Source organism: Papaver somniferum, chromosome 11 (assembly GCF_003573695.1).
Source record: "Papaver somniferum cultivar HN1 chromosome 11, ASM357369v1, whole genome shotgun sequence".
NCBI classification, from domain to species: Eukaryota; Viridiplantae; Streptophyta; class Magnoliopsida; order Ranunculales; family Papaveraceae; genus Papaver; species Papaver somniferum.
Genome location: NC_039368.1, coordinates 13738384 through 13758043, shown reverse-complemented (window position 1 = coordinate 13758043; position 19660 = coordinate 13738384). Strand labels below are relative to the sequence as shown.

Below are 19660 nucleotides of genomic sequence, written 5' to 3'. Positions count from 1 at the left end.
TGTACCTGTCTACTGGTAGTGAAAGAGATTCACGAAACTTTTCATCAGCCAAGTCAAAGACCAGAATCATCTTCCTATGTCTGTCCTTCCAATGAAGAGCTCCATCCACAAAGATACCAGGTTTATAACAACCATGGTCAAATGCAAGATCGAATTTTCCAATGTTCCTCCAGCCATTGCCGCTGCCGAGAGTGTACACCATGACATATACAAAATGGCGTTCTTCGTAACACACTAGAACAACTTTGTACTCATCGGTTGAAGGAAGGTAACCAAATCCGGTCCACCTATACTTGTTATAACCATACTTTCTCACAGGTTCGGGAAGAATTACATACTCTTTTGTAATGGGATTGCAAATACAAAATCTCTCTTTCGGACCCTTAAGACATCACAACCCATTAAACGAACCAACCAAATTGTGGCACTTAAATGGAGGTTTTAGAATGATTTCTCGGATTTTACCAAGGGGTGTCTCATGATTCTCCATATATTCGAAATAATAAAGTTGATTAGGGCAAATCCGATAAAACTCAACTTACCAGAATCAGCATAATTAGTGTGGTGTTTTATGTGCATCTTTGAGAACGATTGGTGCTGAATAAGATTTCTCCATGTTTTCAATACTGACTTGCAATCCAGAGTTGATTCAGCGGGTACATGAATGACAATCTCCGCCCGAAAAATGCTAAAACTATCCATCAAAACCCCTTTGTTGACGAAGAAAGCAAGATTACTGTCAGAACCCTACTTTTTACTTGGAGCGAATTTATTTCTCAAAATAAAAATTACTCGTATGATTTTTTTTTCTAGGAATTACTAGTTAATCCACTATAGGAAGAACCGGTTACTGTGTAGTCCATCATCAGAAAACAATTACTCGCTGGTCCAAAAACATGCTTTTGGACCAGATTTTTTATTCTCTCGTCCAGCATACGTGCAAGGTGTTTTATGTGTATTTCATAAATGTCGTAATTGTCCCTCCGTCCAATCAATACCTAACATAAAAACACGTCAAGCATATTATTTTATTTTTCAGATCTGAATCGATTAAGAAGAAGAAGACCGAGAGCAGATTCATGAAGAAGAAGAACAAAGAAGAAGAAGATATAATTCAATTGAAGAAGAAGAACAACAAAGAAGAACAAGATATCATTCCATTAATAGATCAACGAAGAAAAATAAATAAAGAGATATGGATTTAATCAATATTGGGATTCTTAACTTTTTAATCTATTTTCTCGTCTGGATCTGTTATTCAACATTGAAAACGAAGGTAGTCCATTCAAAACGATATGATTTAGTTTATTAAAGTGAAGATTAATACTCCTTTCGTCTCCGGTTAGTTTTGATTTCAATTTTTTGTTAATTTTATCTTTGATCAAATTGTTTTGGATTTTAGGTTTGTATAAAAAAGATTGGGAGATTTTGTACGATCCTACAGTAACCCAATTGTTTTTCTTTTTTTGTACATATTTTCATTTAGAACATATTGAATCATCAACATTTTCCTTTTATACATATTTTCTTTCAGTACATATCAACATGTATTGTTGGATCATCTATTCTTTTTTCTTTTGTACTTTTTTTTTCTTCTGTACATATTTTCCTTGAGTAAATATTAATATGTATTGTTGTATCAATATGTACTATTGAATCATATACTTTTTCATTGATACACGTTTTTGTTCAGTACATATCAATATGTATTATTGGATATGTATTGTTGGATCATCCACTCTTTTTCTTTGGGTACGTATTTTTCTTTAGTACATATCAATATGTAGTGTTGGATCATCTACTCTTTTTTTCTTTTGTGCTCTTTTCCCCTCAGTACATGGTTTCCATGAGTACATATCAACATGTACTATTAGATCAATATGTACTGTTGAATCATACTTTTTCCTTCAATACATATTTTCCTTCGGTACATATCAATATGTATTGTTGATCAATATGTACAATTGGATCTTCTACTCTTTATTTTTCTTTGTACTCTCTTCTTCTACTGTGGTATTTGTGTATTCTTTGTATTCTTCGATCTTGTTTTTACCAGGATTCACCAAATGTAAATTTCTCCATGGTTTTAGTAAAATAGGGTTTTCTTCAATCTTTTTTCAATATGTATTATTGATCAATATGTACAGTTTGATGAGTTTGTTTGATTTTTTTGTTTGTCTGTTTGATGATTTCCTTTTCAACATTTCAGTTTGTTTGGTTGGTTTGAAAATTTAATTTTTCATTTTGATTATTTTTGCTCTAAACCTAATCATATTTTAGTTTATTTTTGCTGTTTTGATTTTGCAGTTTTCATTACTGTTGATCGAGAAGAAAGAACGAAGAAGTTGTAGAGAAGAATAAAGAAAGAAGTAGTGGGAGGAAACGGTTAAAACGTGAGTGAGGATAGCCTGGTAACTTTACATATGTTTAAACCTTTTTGGACTAAAGGATAAATGTTTAATTCCGCTGGACTAGCCACTAACCCGGGTCGGATTTAGTGGACTAAACAGGAAATCCCTCTTTTTTTTCCTTTCATGCCCACCGGAAAACCCAAGCCTTGTCAGGTATAGGGTCGAGTAAAATGTTAAGGGCTACCTCATAAAATCCTTTCTTCTTTCGCTCTCTTCAGCTCTCAATCTTTCTTAACTTAATAAAACACCCTGAAATTGAAATCGTGTGTCTGTTATCGTTTTTTTGAGGTTCGTTTTCTTGATTCTGTAAAGATAATTTATATTTTCTTAATTGATGTTTGTGGTGTTTATTAATTTTTTTTTTTTTTTTGATGTTTGTGGTGATAAATAGAGTTTAGGTTAAACGATATATGTAATCGGAATACTTACTGTTAAGTGATTCATCCAATGTAGAGAAATTGTGGATCTCATTGAAGTTTTTGATTTTGGGCGATTTCACTGAACTACTACTAATAAAGCAAAAATGGCAAGTTTTTATAATTTTCGCCCAAGTTCAAGCAGAAAGTGCAGCAAAAATATAGAATAATGCAAAACAAAAAACACCATAGCTTTGCAAGTAATAAAGCAATGAAAAGGAAACTGTACTAATAAACCTACTGCAAGATTTATTTGGTGTTATGCTAGTTACTTTCACTTGCATTTGCCACATTTTGCTTGCTCTTGTAAGATTACAGAGAATAGTTTTTGTGTTGGCATCTTTTATTTAGACCATACAGCAATTTCAATACATGTGTTCTGATTTGTGACTGTACTTGCTTAACACTGTCTAGTGAAGTATATATATATATATTTTTTTTTTGCTTTTGGTTAATATTTGTAGGTGTTTTGTTCTTCGTTTTTTTTCCAGACAGTGAGTGTTGACATTATGTTTCATTTGCGTTTGATGTTTCACTGAGATTCTTACATTTTTTTTGTTGCCAGGTTTATATCTTTTGATTACGTGAAGTCTTTTGTTCCTCTTGGAATGGATGAAGAGATTATACAGCATAAGAGTGAAAAGAAGAAGCGCAAGAGAAGCAAGGAGAAAGAGGCTTTGAGCTCTCCTGAAGTGCCTACAGAGAAGAAGAAGAAGAAGAGGACCAAATTGGGTCCGAATATTGAAATTATGAATGCGAATATTGGAGATGTTGAAACAAGAAACAATTTTTGAAGCACATTTGAGGAACTTGGATTCCAAAAGATCATCCAAAAGAGTAAAATTTACATGTCATGTAGAAGTCTTCCCTTCATCTGATGACAAAGATGGTCGGGACGAAACCCCAGAAAATAAGTTGGTTCGAGGTAAGTGGTTCACGAAGAAAGAAGATCAAATAATCAAAGATGCTGTTCACAAGGTATGCTTATGATATGATATTACTCTCTTATTAAAATTTGTACTAAACTAGGTGGTGTGTGGTTTTGTCATAATTTATCAGAGTAGAAATTGTTTCAAAATTCTGTGTGCCCTTGTTGCGGACCAGTGGTGATGCACGCCGAACACATATATCCTGACTAGCACTCACTGTGACACACACAACAAAAGTGGAACTTGTACCTCTCTTATTCATGCACTTCCACAACCACATACGGCCATGCACATTAAACTACTGCAGCGGAAGTGCTTTTTCTCTTAAGCGTAGCTTCATGCCTGGAAATTTCATGTTTATTTTATCTGAATGATTATGACTATTCTAATTTGTGATATTGTTTTAGTTTGTGTTTCAACGAATGCGCTTGGTAATCATGCTATCAGTAAAATTTTTAGTATGTATTATAAATGAACATGCTGTTCTATAAGACAAGTGACACATGTGTACATTGCTTGGTTAAATGGTTCGTATGAGTTTTCTTATTAATATCCAAGTTAAAAACAAACGGCGTGCTCTGAAGTATCATAAATTGGTGAAGGATTCATGGACCTTAGGAATATTGAGTTAAAATAATTTAGGGTTTATGTGTCACCTATTGTCAATATCTCTTTTTGTATTGTTTGAGTTTTACAATCAATCATGGTACGTGGGATGCAACTTGGTTTAGAGGATTTGCTAGAAGATACGTTCTCATTGTTAACACGTTCTAGGGGCTCGTGGTAGAGAAACACACCAGGGAAGCATGACTGCGGCCCCAGAATATCATGTTTCACACCTCCAATATCCAGCATCTGGACACCTGATTTCCATGTTCATTACTTCTAATCCTAATTTCTTATTGATGGTAGAGCACCACGTTAACAGCTATAATCCATTGATGTTCTTAGGTACATGAATCGGGTGAGGACGGCTTGGATATGATTCTGCACTGCGGGAAACATTGAAATATAAGAGGATGTTGGAAGGAAATAGGTGAGCGTACTCTTTCCATATAATTATACTCATATTGCATTCTTTTCTTCCATTATAATATAATAGGTTCAACTGGTGTGATGAGTCAATGTTTCCACTTTCTGAGCTTGGGATTTTGTGACAATAAAAAGCATGTTTGTATTCACTATGAGTTAATGATGCACTTTCTGTTGCCTGTTCCACCGAAATTATGTTATTTGAATAGGTATTTGAAACTTTCAGGGACTGCCTTACTGTATAGGCCCTGGGAAGCAGCATGCCATAGGACGTACTTTGAATGCAACTCAAATAAGTCTAATCCAATTACTGGAGTTGCAGACTTGTTAGACTGGATGCTTGCTGTGTTGAAGATGTTGACTAGGATAATCTTCTTGAGCATAGGTAAGCAACTTAACTGAAGCTGGTGGGTCAGGCACTTTATTGTGATACTTGGTTTCATGTGTTCAGTATATATGATCTCTTGAAACCATTTTTTATTTCGGACCTATTGTATACTGGTATTTTAATAAACCACTCTTCACATGGAAACCTAACCAGTTATGAAGAACTTATCTCTTCTGATCCTGTTTGTTGTGTTGGTTGCAGGTCTGGAGATGTTACTCTGAAACGTTGGAGACAGATGGTAAATCACTCTGGGACGCATGGACTGCAATCCTTCGCAGAACAAGTAGAAGTACTCGCCAAACACCATCGTCCTGAGCTACTTGAAGTCAGAGAAGCTCTTGACAGCAGACCACCGTTGTTGATTGAGGTGTGGATGTGGGAGCTGCGGGCTCGGCAGAGAGGTTGCCTAGAAGGTCAAGCCCTGAACAAAAAGACTACTCAGAAACACTAAATTGGTGCTTAAAAATATTTATCTGATTCTCATAGTTCCAAGTTCTGAAGTAGTTATGTACTTGGTGAGGCAATTAAATGTTCATAGTTGAAACAATTGTGGTCCAACACTGAAAAACTGTCAATGAACAAAATTTGCACTTCAGGCACCCTACTCCGCTCACTTGCATATGTAGTCAGATACCAATATGGAAGAGGGGCATTACCCTGGTTACCCAAAATCTATCATTGAGTTCAAATGGCTCAATGGCAGTCTATGCATCTATGAAAGCATTAACTATTTCATTAAATCAACTTTACCAGCATCCATAATGTTTTAAATTCTGCTCTTTTGGTCAGCTGTGAATAAACCTTTTATGGACTGAGTGTCAGTCTGTACTAACTCTCTGCATTGCATTGCAGGTTGCAACATCCAGACTCCATCAATTCAAAACTACTCATATTCAGTAATAAACAGCACACCCCTTCTCAGTTATCAGTCACCCAAATTCCTATAATCAGAACAGGAAAGGAGTAGTCTCTTTCTGTCTGCTTTGCTTCCTAGTCAAATGTACAAGTTGATGTCACAACTACGGGACCAGTTTAGTTTAGGATGGTCCCCAATGCCAAGTAATGAGCAATTTATGACACTAGACATCACCCCCCCTCACCATGCCAATACCTTAAATCTCTTCATAAAAGGCTCTCTCTCAACCATCATCCAGTTCTCTTCATGGTCAAGGATTTGCAGAGTTCATCTCTACTTAGAGAACTACAACAAGAGGGAATTTGTTCAAAAATGTTGCGTCTTCTGCGACCTGTTATGATGGTAATGGTACTGATCATAAAACCAGGGATGCTAGTGTCTGTTAATGAAGCTCATCTCTCTTATGGACACTACCAGACTACATGTCCAAATGTTGAAGCCTTAGTCAGGGATACACTAGTACCCATTTTCTTGACTGATGCTACTGCTCCTGCATCTTTCTTAAGGCTCCTGTTTCATGACTGTCAAGTTCAGGTAACTCTTTCGTATGCTTTGTATATAACAGTATGTGGATACTGCTTGAGCTTGGTTCATATGCAAGGAGAACTTATTCATGAATTTGTTTGTATGTAGGGTTGTGATGCATCGATACTACTCAACTCTGAACGCAGAAACATTGGTTCAGAGATAATTTCCTCAAAAAATTTCATGATAAGAAACCGTGAATCAATTGGGTTGATAAAATCGGTTGTGGAATCAGAGTGTCCAGGGCAAGTCTCTTGTGCTGATATTATTGCTTTAGCTGCTAAGGAGTCGGTAGCCTTCACTGGAGGACCTCAAATTCAAGTTCCTCTTGGAAGGAAAGACTCAACAAGTTCAAGTTATAAACAAGCTGATATATGGCTACCTTCACCACAAGTGAGTGTAGATGGGATGCTTCAAATCTTTAGATCTAAAGGAATGAATCTTCAAGAATCTGTCGCCATGCTGGGTAAAATCTTTGTCATTACTTAAGTAGATATAAGAGTTCATAATCTGGTTTAACAGTTTGAGCTATGTTTATGAGTCGAATCGTGTTTTTTTCTTCTTCCAGGAGCACATACAATAGGGGTTGGACATTGTCTGAACATTGTGGACAGATTATACAATCCCAAACACACCAACAGCAACCCTGCCTCTGCTAATGATATGCTGGAAAAAGGTTATGAAGCTCTATTGAAGATGCAATGCCCAACTAGAGTTCCTCTAACAAACCTTACATTTGTGCCTAATGATATAACTCCTCTAACCTTTGATAATCAGTACTACAGAGATATCATTTATGGCAGAGGTTTATTCGGTATCGACTCGAGCATCTCAAAGGATCCAAGAACATCACCGGTTGTTAAGTCGTTTGCTGATGATCAAAACTACTTTTTCCAAGTCTTTGCTTCTGCATTTGTGAAGCTCTCATCCACAAATGTACTTACAGGGAATTCAGGTCAGATTAGGAGTCATTGCAGTAGATTAAATTAAACTGCATGTTGTTGAACAACAAAATATGTGTAATGTAAGGACTTGGAGTTGGAAGAAGACATGGATTGTCTGGTAAAAAAAGTACAAATAGTCCTTTCTTAGATTTTGAGTTCAAATTTTAGCACAATCATTAGTATTGTGAGTACTTTAGTACTGTTGGATGCATTATTGGCATTGTACTTCTGCTTATACGGCAGATATGGCGTACTCCGGTGTAATTGATATGGGCTGCTTAGGCGCGAAACAGAAACTATGACGGATTTGAAACTCAATAATAGGCTATCAGTGGAGAATGTTAGCTAGTAGTTTTAGGGAATCAGCTTGTAAAATTTGAAACACAACACAAATTTAAAAGAATCTGAATTTCATTAAGAATTTCACCGGAAAAGGTCAGTATAAACAGAAATTACAAGAGATTAACAAGCCTGTGTTGTTGGCTCAGCTAAAAGATTTGGACAAGTAGAAGTAGATGCATCATCGTCTTTAGAACTAGAACTTGTTGTGTCCTGCTGCTCGCCACTGGAGTTGCCACCATAATCCAGAGATTTTCTAAAGTTCTTCAAATAAACTGCATTCATTTTCGTTCTGTAAGTTACTGAGAGACGACTCGTCACCTCCTTCATTTTTTTCTGCAATTGAGTTAATATATCATGCAATACAGGAACTGCATCCTTCAGTAATGCATCCTCCACACCCAGCCAGGATTCACCGTACACGCGTTTGATGCACCCAAGCTGTAGCACTTTAAAGTGATCCTTGATACATATACTTTCCGCATCGATTGTGTTATCCACGATCTCTCGTAGCAATTCCTCCACACACTCAATAGTACCTTTTACCAACTCAAATTGCCTATCGCGTTCGCATCTGTCATCTTCGAATTTAAACAGGTTCTTTTCATAAACATTTTTCTTGAAATGACATGTATCACTACTATCACCTTCTGGAGTACTATCTGCAGACACCCAAGAATCATTCAATACTGCAACTCCAAGTTGTGTCCTTCCGCTAGTTAAAATCCTCTCAGTAGAAAGCTGATAACTTGGATTCACAATTTCACAGTTTGAGAGACGGCCAATCATGGGTTCATCAAGTTTCCTCCTTTTTGATGTTGAAGCCTCAAAACCTGTCTCCCTTTCATCCTTCTGGGGGTCTGATTGAATTCTATCCTTATTTGCTGTACTCGGATAGGCGGTGCCATCATATTGCAGCAAATCACCAACCATATCTATCAATTCACCTTCTGAAATTATCTTTTTGCTATAAAGATACAGGCACTTCAAGTATTTCTTGTACTCATCAGGATTTCTAAACTTCTCCTTCCTGATGACATTCTCAAAGAATTTGTAGTCTTCATGATAATCATCACCTTCATGTAACAACAACGCTTTATTAGCTTCAACCCTTTTTGTAGATTTGAATACCCTATTCTGCTCGGCACAATCATCGACTTCAATTGCATGATAATCATCAGCTTCATGCAACAACAACGCCTTATTGGAGTCTTCTGCTTGAACCCTTTTTGTAGATTTGAATACCCTATTCTGCTCGGCGTAATCATCGACTTCAATTGCATATCTTTTAGGCAAGAATATCATGTTGAATCTCAGAATAAGGTCGGAATGGCCATGAAATACCTGTTTAATACTTGCTGTTACAAAGACCAAATTGGTGGAGTCGTACGTCGGCAAGGACTTGAATTCTTTCATTACTTGAAGGAATTCATTAAACTTTGATGTTTTCTGCACTGATTTTATGTAAGCAAGACAATCTTCTGCTCTAGGTCTCTTCATCTTCTTCAACTCTGATTAATCAAAACTGAATTAAACCTTGATAATTGATCACAGACAGAACCCTTATTCGAGAGAGACAGAAAGAGGGAATAGAAATTGTAAGAAGAAAATAGATTACTGGTAAAGGGGTTGCAGTATCGATCAGTATATATTGAGTTTAGGGTTTTTTGAATAGTTGGATTTGAAGATGAATTTCGATTAAGAAATGGGTTTCTAAATATAGGGTTAACCGAGTTTTCCTTTGGCGCAATTTCTGGGGTGTATCAAATCAAATTTCTAATTTTGTGATAAAAACATAGGGGGGCGAAACAGAGGCGCACAGGGAACACTTCAAAAGGCGCCACCGCCACAAATTATGTTCACACCTGATCGATAATAGGTTATAGGGGTTACAGGTTCTCACAAGTCCGTTTGGACCTTGGATACACATGGGGAGATTGGATTTCGACTAACTAGTCAGGCAACATAATTTCAAAATAATTTCTATAATAAAAAAAAAAAAAAACCTATTATAGAGGCTCTCAAGTTTGAGTTTTAAGGGCTCACAAAATGATAAAATACAAGGAAATACCAATTGGTCCTAAGAATAATATATTAGAGAGAGTCTAGTCCAATTGACCTAGTCAATTGTCTGTTTGGTCCTATTTGGTAATATAAATTATAGTTTGGTCCTAAAAATTATAGTTTGGTCCTAGGGTGATGTCATGGATGATGTAAATGTCATCTTGTAGTGGCAGAAATACCCTTTTAGGACCATTATATCATCCATGACGTCACCATATGATATATATAGTCAATTATCAAGAGAGAAGATATTATTTTCAGATTTATTTTCTCTCACCTCCATATTTTCAGATCTACTTTCTCCCTCCTCTTTTTTCTTCTCCTGCTGCTGCATAAACAATGAAGATTGTGTGAGTTCTGGGTTTTTGATTTTGCAGAGATGATGAATACGACTTGCAGAGATGATAAACGTCATGAGTATATCAAGATGATGAACAAGACGACGATTTTTTGACAAAGATTTTGTGTTTTCTCCCTGTTTTGATGCTGTTTGTGGTTGAAGATGATGATGAACACGATGAAGATGATGAAAACGATGAAGATTTATGTTCTTCTTCGTCACTGCTGCTGCTACTGTTGAAGATGATGAATTTGATGAAGTTCATTCTTGAAATGAACTCTGTTTTTCTCCCTGTTTTGATGCTGTTGTGGTTGAAGATGATGATGAAAACGATGAAGATTTATGTTCTTCTTCGTCACTGCTGCTGAAACTGTTGAAGATGATGAATTTGATGAACTTCATTCTTGATATGAACTCTGTTTTCTTTAGAAGATGATGATGCAAACAAATGAAGATGATGAAGATCTTGATTTTGATGATAAAGATCTTGTTATTGACGATGATAAATATGACGATGATTTTGATTTTGATGTTAAAGATCTTGATTTTGTTGTTGAAGATCTTTGTTACTGATGTTTGATGCTCGTGTTAAAGATGAATTTCTGCTGCTGTTGAAGACGATGATGTTTTGCTGCTGCTGTTGAAGACGAAGAAGAAGATGAAGTTGATGATGCTGCAGTTCATTTTTACGAATGAACTCTATTTTTATCAGGAGTTCATTTCTGGAATGAACTCTGGTTTATGTAGGTTTTTATCAGGAGTTCATTTCTGGAATGAACTCTGCTTTATATGTTTTTTTATCAGGAGTTCATTTTCTGGAATGAAGTCTGGTTTATATGGATTTTTATCAGGAGTTCATTTCTGGAATGAACTCTGTTTTTTTTTAGATTTTTATATGGAGTTCATTTCTGGAATGAACTCTGTTTTTTTAGGTTTTTATATGGAGTTCGTTTTTATATGGAGTTCATTTCTGGAATGAACTCTGTTTTTTTAGGTTTTTATATGGAGTTCATTTCTGGAATGAATTCTGTTTCTTTAGTTTTTTATATGGAGTTCATTTCTGGAATGAACTCTGTTTTTTTAAGTGATTTCTGAAAAAAAAAGTAGAAATTAACAGGAGTTCATTTTGAAGAATGAACTGCTACCAAAAAAAAAAAAAAAACTAACACGGAAGGGTATTTTTGTCCAGTTAAATATTTTTAAATAATTATGGACCAAACAGTAAATGCGTTTGACCAAAGGACTAAACAGACATGGGTCCACCTAAAAAAGGACCAAACGATATTTTGGGTTTCCAAATAGTAATCAACAAATCCCCTAATCCAACTATTTTATGTAATGTCTAAAATGCCCTTTATGAATTTTTTGATGTATAGTTAGTGTCTGAAAATCAAAATATGAAGATTAGTGAAGGAAGAAGAAAAAGTTTTAGAAAAACCTAGAAATTTAGGTTTTCTCAATCCAAATGAGTGGCTCTAGTAAGATTAGTGAGGTAGGTGAATCCTCATCTACCAAATCAAACAACAATCCTCCAACTCATATAGATAATCAAGAATTTCTAACCCAACCACAGGCTCAACCTATACATGAAGAATATGAATACTATTATGAATTTGAAGAACCCAAAGAAGATGAATATCAAGAACCAAATGCTCAACAGAGTGAGGCATACCTCTAACTTAACTCCAATAACATTTTTTTTTGCTTTTAAGCGCATGAAGTACGTACAAATTGGATATTTTGTTTTTTGAAAACCCCCAGACCTGAACCGTAAGGGACATACGGTGTGGAAAATTTATCGACCAAACCGTAGGGGTTTTTGAACCCAGAATATACGGTTCGGAACATATGAACTCCAAACCGTAGGTCAATATACGGTGTGAAAACCATACCGTAGGTGCATGAAAGCATTAAACGTTATTCATGCTTTTACGGTGCGTAATCCATACCGTAAGTATTCCCAGGGAAACTTACGTCTTGGAAAACCCACCGTAGTCACTTCTACAGTTTGATTTTTTGCACCGTAGTGTTTCTCAGGGCAGGTTACGGTTTTGTTTTCCAAATCGTATGTCTCTTTTTTCAAATGCATGTTTTTTTAATCCTTTGCAATATTTTTCATATTTATAGCTCGATCTTCTACCTGAACCAATGGAAGATCAACCCGCAACTATGGATGTTTTTTCCCAGGATACAAGTGCTCACTATATTAACAAATTTGAATGGAAAGATTTAAACGATGCAAAAAAGTGGGCTCGACAACTGATAGACACATTTTTGTGTCTAATTTGTCTCGATTCTATAATTGATAGTGCTCATTTTTGTACTTATTACGGTGTTTTATGTGTGTGTAGGTATTTTTGGGCAAAAAACATTTTTGGAAAAATCGGCTCGAAAAGTTGTGCGGGGCACCCCGGAGGACATTTGCTATTCAGACTCTCACCATGGATAAGGGGAAACCTAATTACTAAGGGGCATCCCTACAGGGCATCTACTATTCGCACCCCCACTCTGGATAGGGGGAGACCACTTTCTTCTCAAAATTCAAAAGAAAAAATTGGCGGGAAAAAAACCAGTTTGCATACCAGAGTTAAGGTTGGATTTCTAGGATGTTTTAGGGAGATTCAATCGCGGGAATTTGTTGGGATGGACGTGATTTAGCATAACAGGCTTGGTATGAGCGTTGGAATGGATTGAATTGGGCTAGAACTCGAGTTGGAGCAAAACAGAGGTGAAGTTACACACGGGTCTCTGCTGGCCTGATTTTTGAAGTTTCATGGAGATTAAACCGGAGATAATCTTTCCGGAGATATCTACTTACCTAATAGAGAGTTTGGGATGATTTGGAAAGCCCAGAAACCCGTAAACAAGTCGGCAGAGAAGATTATTTCCGTGACTTGCACGAAAAGAAAGAGAGAATTTTTATCGGAATTTTTAGGTTTCTGAGCAGTATAAAAGGAGTTCGGATAGGTCATAGAAGGGTTACGCATACTTTGGGGAAGTTTACAAACAGAACAGAGCTAAGAAAAATTCACAGAGAAGAATAGCCAAGTTGCAGTTGAGAGGAAGAAGAAGAACAGAGAACCGTCACCTTTTCTTTCAAACTGTAACAATTTGCCAACAACTATTATTGTTAGTATTTCTTTGTAACACTGCTTACTGTAACAGTGCGTTTTGTAACAATTAAATCTGTTACAAACACGCTGCTTTATACCTTCTTCTCTATTCAATCAACTTTTGAGCAACAAACATGTATTTTGAGCAAGTGATTAATATGAGGAGCTAAACCCCATTGCTGAGGCGATAAAGGAAGCTATTTTTCCAACAAGAAGTGGTATATTCTATTTCATCTATTTATTGCAATTATGATTATGATTATTTTCCTTGAGCTATGATTGAATATGATTTTTACTTGAGTGATTGTGATCTATTTTGATGAAGTATGCTTAGTTTATAGACTTTTGATGCTTCATACTTGATATTTACAATTATTTCTTTTGAAAATCTATTTGTTGCAATGTTTTAGAATCAAATTGAATGAGAAAATTGCATAAATATAAAGATTGGATTAAATCACTTTGAACTTGAAAATATAGTGGAATCTTAGCCTCAGTTGTCTTTTAATATTGATATCAACTTTGTCAGTGTTTGCTATAATTATTAGTGAGTTTTCTATTTTAGTATTAGAATTTAAGTATATATTTTATCCTTCGCAAGTCTGAGAATCGAACCACTTTTACCACTATCTACAAATCACATCAATTTTTGGCGCCGCCGACGCGGATTTGCTTTTAGGGTTTTAGACTTATTTTTCTTTTATTTTTAGGATTTTTATTATTTTTGTTCTTTTTTACGTTTTTGGGTATTTATCTTTTGTCTACAGGTTTTGGGTCATAAAGAGAATTGAGCCAAGGAGTTTGGTGATTTCGTAAAGATTGGATCTTAAAGCATAAAGAATTGGAGCGAGAGATTAAAGTGAAAAAAACGGAAAAGAAGACAATTTCTTTTTAGTTATTTTTTTAGGGTTTTGTTTATTTTTCTTTATTATTAAAAAAAAAGAAAAAAAAAGAGAGAACTGTATTAGGGTTTGTTATTTTTTCTTTTCTTTTTTGGACACTTGGACATTATTATTTTTAAATCCTACGGAAGGGTAGTTTAAATATAAACTGTGTGCAGAGAAGGACGGCGATTACGATATCGCCTCGGCCCCTCGGGTTCGTACATGACATAGGAGTCGTGGCCCGAGTCGACTACAACCGATTCATCCCCCGTCTGGAACGGGAGGTAAGATTCTAAACACCCGCGAATCACCTGTCAGCGGGTTTACTGTATTCCTTCGTTTGCATATATGCTGAGGACTTGAAAACGGTTGCTTTAATTTCCTAGTAAAGGGCAAGGACTGGCCATACAAGATAAGGGTTCGGATTTCATCACCGTTATCTTCTTGCCCGCCTTAGGAAAACGAAACCAAACGCGAACCTAAGCCTAAAATTTTGACTAGAACGAGACCTATAGAGTAACGAGATTAATAGGAAAGTCGTTCGAAAAATATTGGTTACTCTTTTGAGCATACTTCGAAGTTCATGATAGTTTCTGTGAGTTGAATGCGTGACTGCGCCGCCTTGTAACCGGTGAGGCCTTGGGTATCAAATCTCCACTGAGCTTCCCTCGCCTCGATTCAACTTACTTTGACTCGGATTGATTCCAGAGGGGTTTGCTCCGATTGTAACGAGTTCCTTTTCGAAAGAATAGAAGATGGTCTAGAAACAATCTAAGTGGAGCCATCATGCTTTTTGTTTGCTATAAGTTTAGGTTTGATTTGGTTGAGTCAGCCTTGTTTTGTGATTGCATAGAATTCCCTACCTTATTCTGTTGCATGCCTGAACGTAAAAGAGACGCCCTAGGTAGATTTGTTAAAGAGAAACCTATTAGTTCTAAGCATCTCGATTACCTCAATTTAGAAAGTCCGATTCTTGAAAATTCCGTTTTTGAACGTCCGTTTGAGGAGAAAATCCCTGATAGTCCAATAGCGCCAGAAATGGAAACTTTGAAAGCTTTGTTGAACCCTACTAGGACTACTCGTCCCTCGTGTATCACGTTACCTGAAACTGAAGAAAATTATGAACTTAAGCCTGGAAACTTACAGTTGCTCCCAATCTTTTTAGGGAAAGAAAATGAAAACTCCTATTTCCATGTTAGGGACTTTGAGGAAATTTGTAGTACCCTGAAAATTTGAAACCTTGATGATGATGCTTTGAAACTCAGGTTATTCCCCTTTACCTTAAAAGATAAAGCCAAGTCGTGGCTGTATAGTTTGGCTTCCGAATCAATTGAAACATATGAACAACTTACATCTGCCTTTTTGAACAAGTTTTTCCCTAGGCACAAAACATCGTCTATTAGGACGCAAATCTGCACGTTTTCGCAACAAGAGGGAGAGTCTTTGTATAGGTATTTGGAAAGGTTCAATGATTTATTAGCCCAATGTCCTCATCATGGTTTAGAAAAGGTTAGGTTAGTTCATATCCTTTATGAGGGTTTAGATTATCCCACTACAACTACAGTAGAGTCGATGTGTGCAGGTGGGTTTAAAAACCAAACAGTTGATGATGCGATGACATATTTGCATGAAATCGCCGAAAAGACCCAACAATGGGAAAGCAATAGGGTACCCCAGAAAACAATTCTTCTAGGCAGAGGAAACGTTAATAGGGTAGAAGGAAGCTTTGAATCAGACGCCAAAATTGCTGCTATAGCGAAAAGGTTAGAAGCTTTAGAAGTGGGTCACAATAGTGGTAGATTGGAGCCTTTTTGGAAAGGCCAGAATAATGAAGAGCAAGCCAATACTCTCTATAATAACACTAGGTATGATAACCGTCATAAGTTTGACCGATATTCAGAAACCTATAATCCTGGTTGGAGAAACCATCCGAACCTTTCATGGTCTAAGGGCCAGAGTCAAGGTCAGTTTAGTAATTTTAATTCTCCCCCAGGTTTTGGTTACACTAAGAATTCATCAGGCCCAGAAAACAAGACGACTAGCTTACAGGAATCTATTAAGATGTTAGCAAAAACTCAGGATATGTTAGCACAGAGCCAAATTAGTTTTCAACAGGAAACCAAGCAGAACTTTCAAACTAATGCTCAGAGCCTTGCTAAGATAGAACTTCAAGTAGGCCAAATAGCTAAGACCTTAAGTGAGAGAGATAACGGAAGGCTCCCTAGTAAGACTACACCCAACCCTAGAGGAGTTCATGAAGTAGGTGCAAAACCATCGAATCAATTGAATGCTATTAGAACCCTTAGGAGTGGAAGAGTAGTAGACAATCAGGTAACCATTCCCGATAGTGAACATACTGTAGTTCACCCCTCAGGATCTCATCCCTCAAGACCACTAACTGAGGGGACTGATAAAATTTCCGATGATGCCAATTCGGTTCCTGAGAGGTCTGATTCTGTGCCTAGAGCCCCATTTCCCCAACTATTAGCATCAACAAAGAAGGAATCGAACTTTAATGACATATTGGAGGTTTTTAAGCAAGTTACCATAAACCTTCCTTTATTAGATGCAATTAGGAAAATTCCTTCTTATGCCAAGTTCCTTAAGGATATGTGTACGCGAAAGCGAAAACTTAGCTTCCATAAGAAAGCCTTTTTAGCTAGTCATGTAAATTCAATCATTCAGAACAGTACCACTCCAAAATACAAAGAGCCAGGTTCCCCAACCATTGCTTGTACAATAGGTAAACACCGGGTAGAAAAAGCTTTACTTGACTTAGAAGACAGTGTGAACTTACTGCCGTACCATGTGTACTTACAACTAGGACTTGGTGAAATGAAACCTACTAAGATAACACTGCAGTTAGATGATAGGTCTGTCAAAATTCCTCGAGGTGTTATCTAGGATGTTCTTATTGAGGTCGACAAGTTTATTTATCCAGTGGATTTCGTGGTCCTAGATACCCAACCTGTGCCTGACCCAGAGAACCAGATACCTGTGATTTTAGGTCGCCCATTCTTAGCTACGTCTGATGCGATCATAAACTGTCGCAATGGTGTGATGAATTTATCCTTTGGTAATATGACCATCGAAATGAACATTTTTAATGTCAGTAAGCTACCTTATGAGATAGATGACACATGTGTTGAAGAGGTGAATATGATAGAATCCTTAGTTCAGGAGTCATTACCAAAAATCTTGTCTGAAGACCCATTAGAGAGTTGTCTATCCCATTTTGGTTTAGATTTTGACGATGATAGTACCATTGAACAAGTGAATGCTCTATTAGATTCTACCCCTGTGTTAGACACTGATAGATGGACAGCTAGGTTCGAACCATTACCAGCTTCTGAGACTACCTCAGTTCCTTCCTTAGAAGAGCCCCCTAAGTTGGACCTCAAACCACTACCAGATAACCGGAAGTATATGTTCTTAGGCCCATCTGAGACTTTACCTGTGATTATTGCTGCCGATTTGGATAGTGATCAGGAAAGTAGGCTAGTAAAAGTACTTCAAGATAATAAGGAAGCTTTAGGGTGGTCTATAGCAGACATTAAGGGTATTAGTCCTACCGTTTGTATGCATCAGATTCATTTAGAGGAAGACTCCAAACCGTCTAGGGAGATGCAACGTCGACTGAACCCTAACATGAAAGAAGTAGTTCGAAAAGAGGTGCTTAAGTTGTTAGATGCGATTATTATCTACCCAATTTCAGACAGTAAGTGGGTCAGCCCCGTTCAGGTTATTCCCAAGAAATCAGGTATCACTGTAGTCCAGAATGAGGATAATGAGTTCATCCCAACCCGAGTGACCACGGGATGGCGTGTCTGTATCGACTATAGGAAATTGAACAAGGTAACAAGGAAGGATCACTTTCCCCTTCCTTTTATCGACCAAATGCTAGAAAGATTAGCTGGATATAGTTTCTATTGCTTTTTAGATGGCTTTTCCGGATATAATCAGATCGTTATTTCCCCAGAAGACCAAGAGAAAACCACTTTTACCTGTCCCTTTGGTACCTTCGCGTATAGACGCATGCCTTTCGGGCTGTGTAATGCCCCTGCGACTTTTCAGCGTTGTATGATGAACATATTTTCTGATATGGTAGAACGGTTTTTAGATGTCTTTATGGATGATTTTTCAGTGTTTGGTTCATCTTTTGATAAGTGCTTGCATCATTTGACATTAGTGTTGACTAGGTGTAAGGAAAAGAATTTAGTGCTTAATTGGGAAAAATGCCATTTCATGGTTAAATCAGGAATTGTTTTAGGGCACATCATTTCTTCAAAGGTATAGAGGTAGACAAAGCCAAAGTTGACCTTATTAAGACTTTACAGGTCCCAAAAACCGTAAAAGACATTAGGTCATTCCTAGGGCATGCAGGTTTTTACCGTCGATTCATTAAGGATTTTAGCTTGATTTCTAGACCTCTTTGCAATTTGCTTGCAAAAGATGTTAAGTTTGTCTTTGATGATGCTTGTTTAGAGGCTTTTGAGAAGCTTAAAAATTTACTCACTACCGCTCCCATAGTCCAGGCACCCAACTGGAACCTACCCTTTGAGATTATGTGTGATGCTTCAGATTATGCTATAGGCGTTGTGTTAGGTCAACGAGTAGAAAATTACTTCATGTGATTTACTATGCTAGCAAAACTCTGAATGATGCCCAATTGAACTATACAACTACCGAGAAGGAACTGTAGCCATCGTGTTTGCCTTGGATAAGTTTAGATCCTACCTTAGGTTCTAAGATCGTAATCTATACTGATCATGCTGCTTTGAAATACCTTTTCTAAGAAGGATACCAAACCTAGATTGATTAGGTGGATCCTATTGTTACAAGAATTTTCTCCAGACATTAGAGACAAAAAGGGTGCTGAAAATGTAGTAGCAGACCACTTATCCAGGTTAGTTGTTAGTTCCCCTAGTGATTCCCTTCCTATAAGGGATAGCTTTCCTGATGAACAATTGTTCTCTGTTTCCCAATCACCTTGGTATGCAAATATAGTGAATTATCTTGTTACTGGCGAACCCCTCAACATTGGGGTAAACAAGATCGTTCTAGGTTTTTAGCCGAGGTTAAGCATTTCTTTTGGGACGATCCTTATTTGTTTAAGTATTGTCCAGACCAGATTATTAGGAGATGTGTACCTGAGAGTGACCAGTCCAGTATTCTTCCTTTTGTCATGAACATGCTTGTGGGGGTCATTTTAGTGCTAAGAAGACTTGCTAAGATATTGCAGTGTGGATTTTACTGGCCTTCACTTTTAAAGACTCCCATAGTCACTGTGTGTCTTGTGATCGTTGCCAGAGGTTAGGACCATTTCCCGTAGAAATATGATGCCTTTGAACCCTATTTT

The 19660-nt window shown here is 36.9% G+C and overlaps 2 protein-coding genes and 1 long non-coding RNA gene across 4 annotated transcripts; 2 read left to right on the top strand and 1 right to left on the bottom strand.

The window, feature by feature from the left end:
* The first annotated feature begins 2612 nt into the window (after nucleotides 1-2612).
* Nucleotides 2613-6141, top strand: LOC113321220. Of its 2 annotated transcripts, XR_003346549.1 has the most exons (6): nucleotides 2613-2699; nucleotides 3393-3805; nucleotides 4708-4792; nucleotides 5015-5173; nucleotides 5378-5589; nucleotides 6029-6141. It is a non-coding gene; the product is annotated as an uncharacterized LOC113321220 (long non-coding RNA). The 2 variants fall into 2 exon arrangements; XR_003346548.1 differs by lacking the exon at nucleotides 6029-6141 and having other exon boundaries at nucleotides 5378-5770.
* Nucleotides 6142-6143: 2 nt separating this feature from the next.
* LOC113321219 (peroxidase 29-like) lies at nucleotides 6144-7938 on the top strand. Its single transcript, XM_026569097.1, has 3 exons — nucleotides 6144-6626; nucleotides 6726-7083; nucleotides 7186-7938. The coding sequence occupies exons 1-3, from the start codon at nucleotides 6339-6341 to the stop codon at nucleotides 7605-7607; spliced, it is 1068 nt and encodes a 355-aa protein (XP_026424882.1). The 5' UTR covers nucleotides 6144-6338; the 3' UTR covers nucleotides 7608-7938.
* An 85-nt stretch (nucleotides 7939-8023) lies between these two features.
* LOC113324147 (paired amphipathic helix protein Sin3-like 4) lies at nucleotides 8024-9400 on the bottom strand. The gene has a single exon (XM_026572476.1). The coding sequence runs from the start codon at nucleotides 9398-9400 to the stop codon at nucleotides 8024-8026; it is 1377 nt and encodes a 458-aa protein (XP_026428261.1).
* Between the last annotated feature and the right edge of the window lie 10260 nt (nucleotides 9401-19660).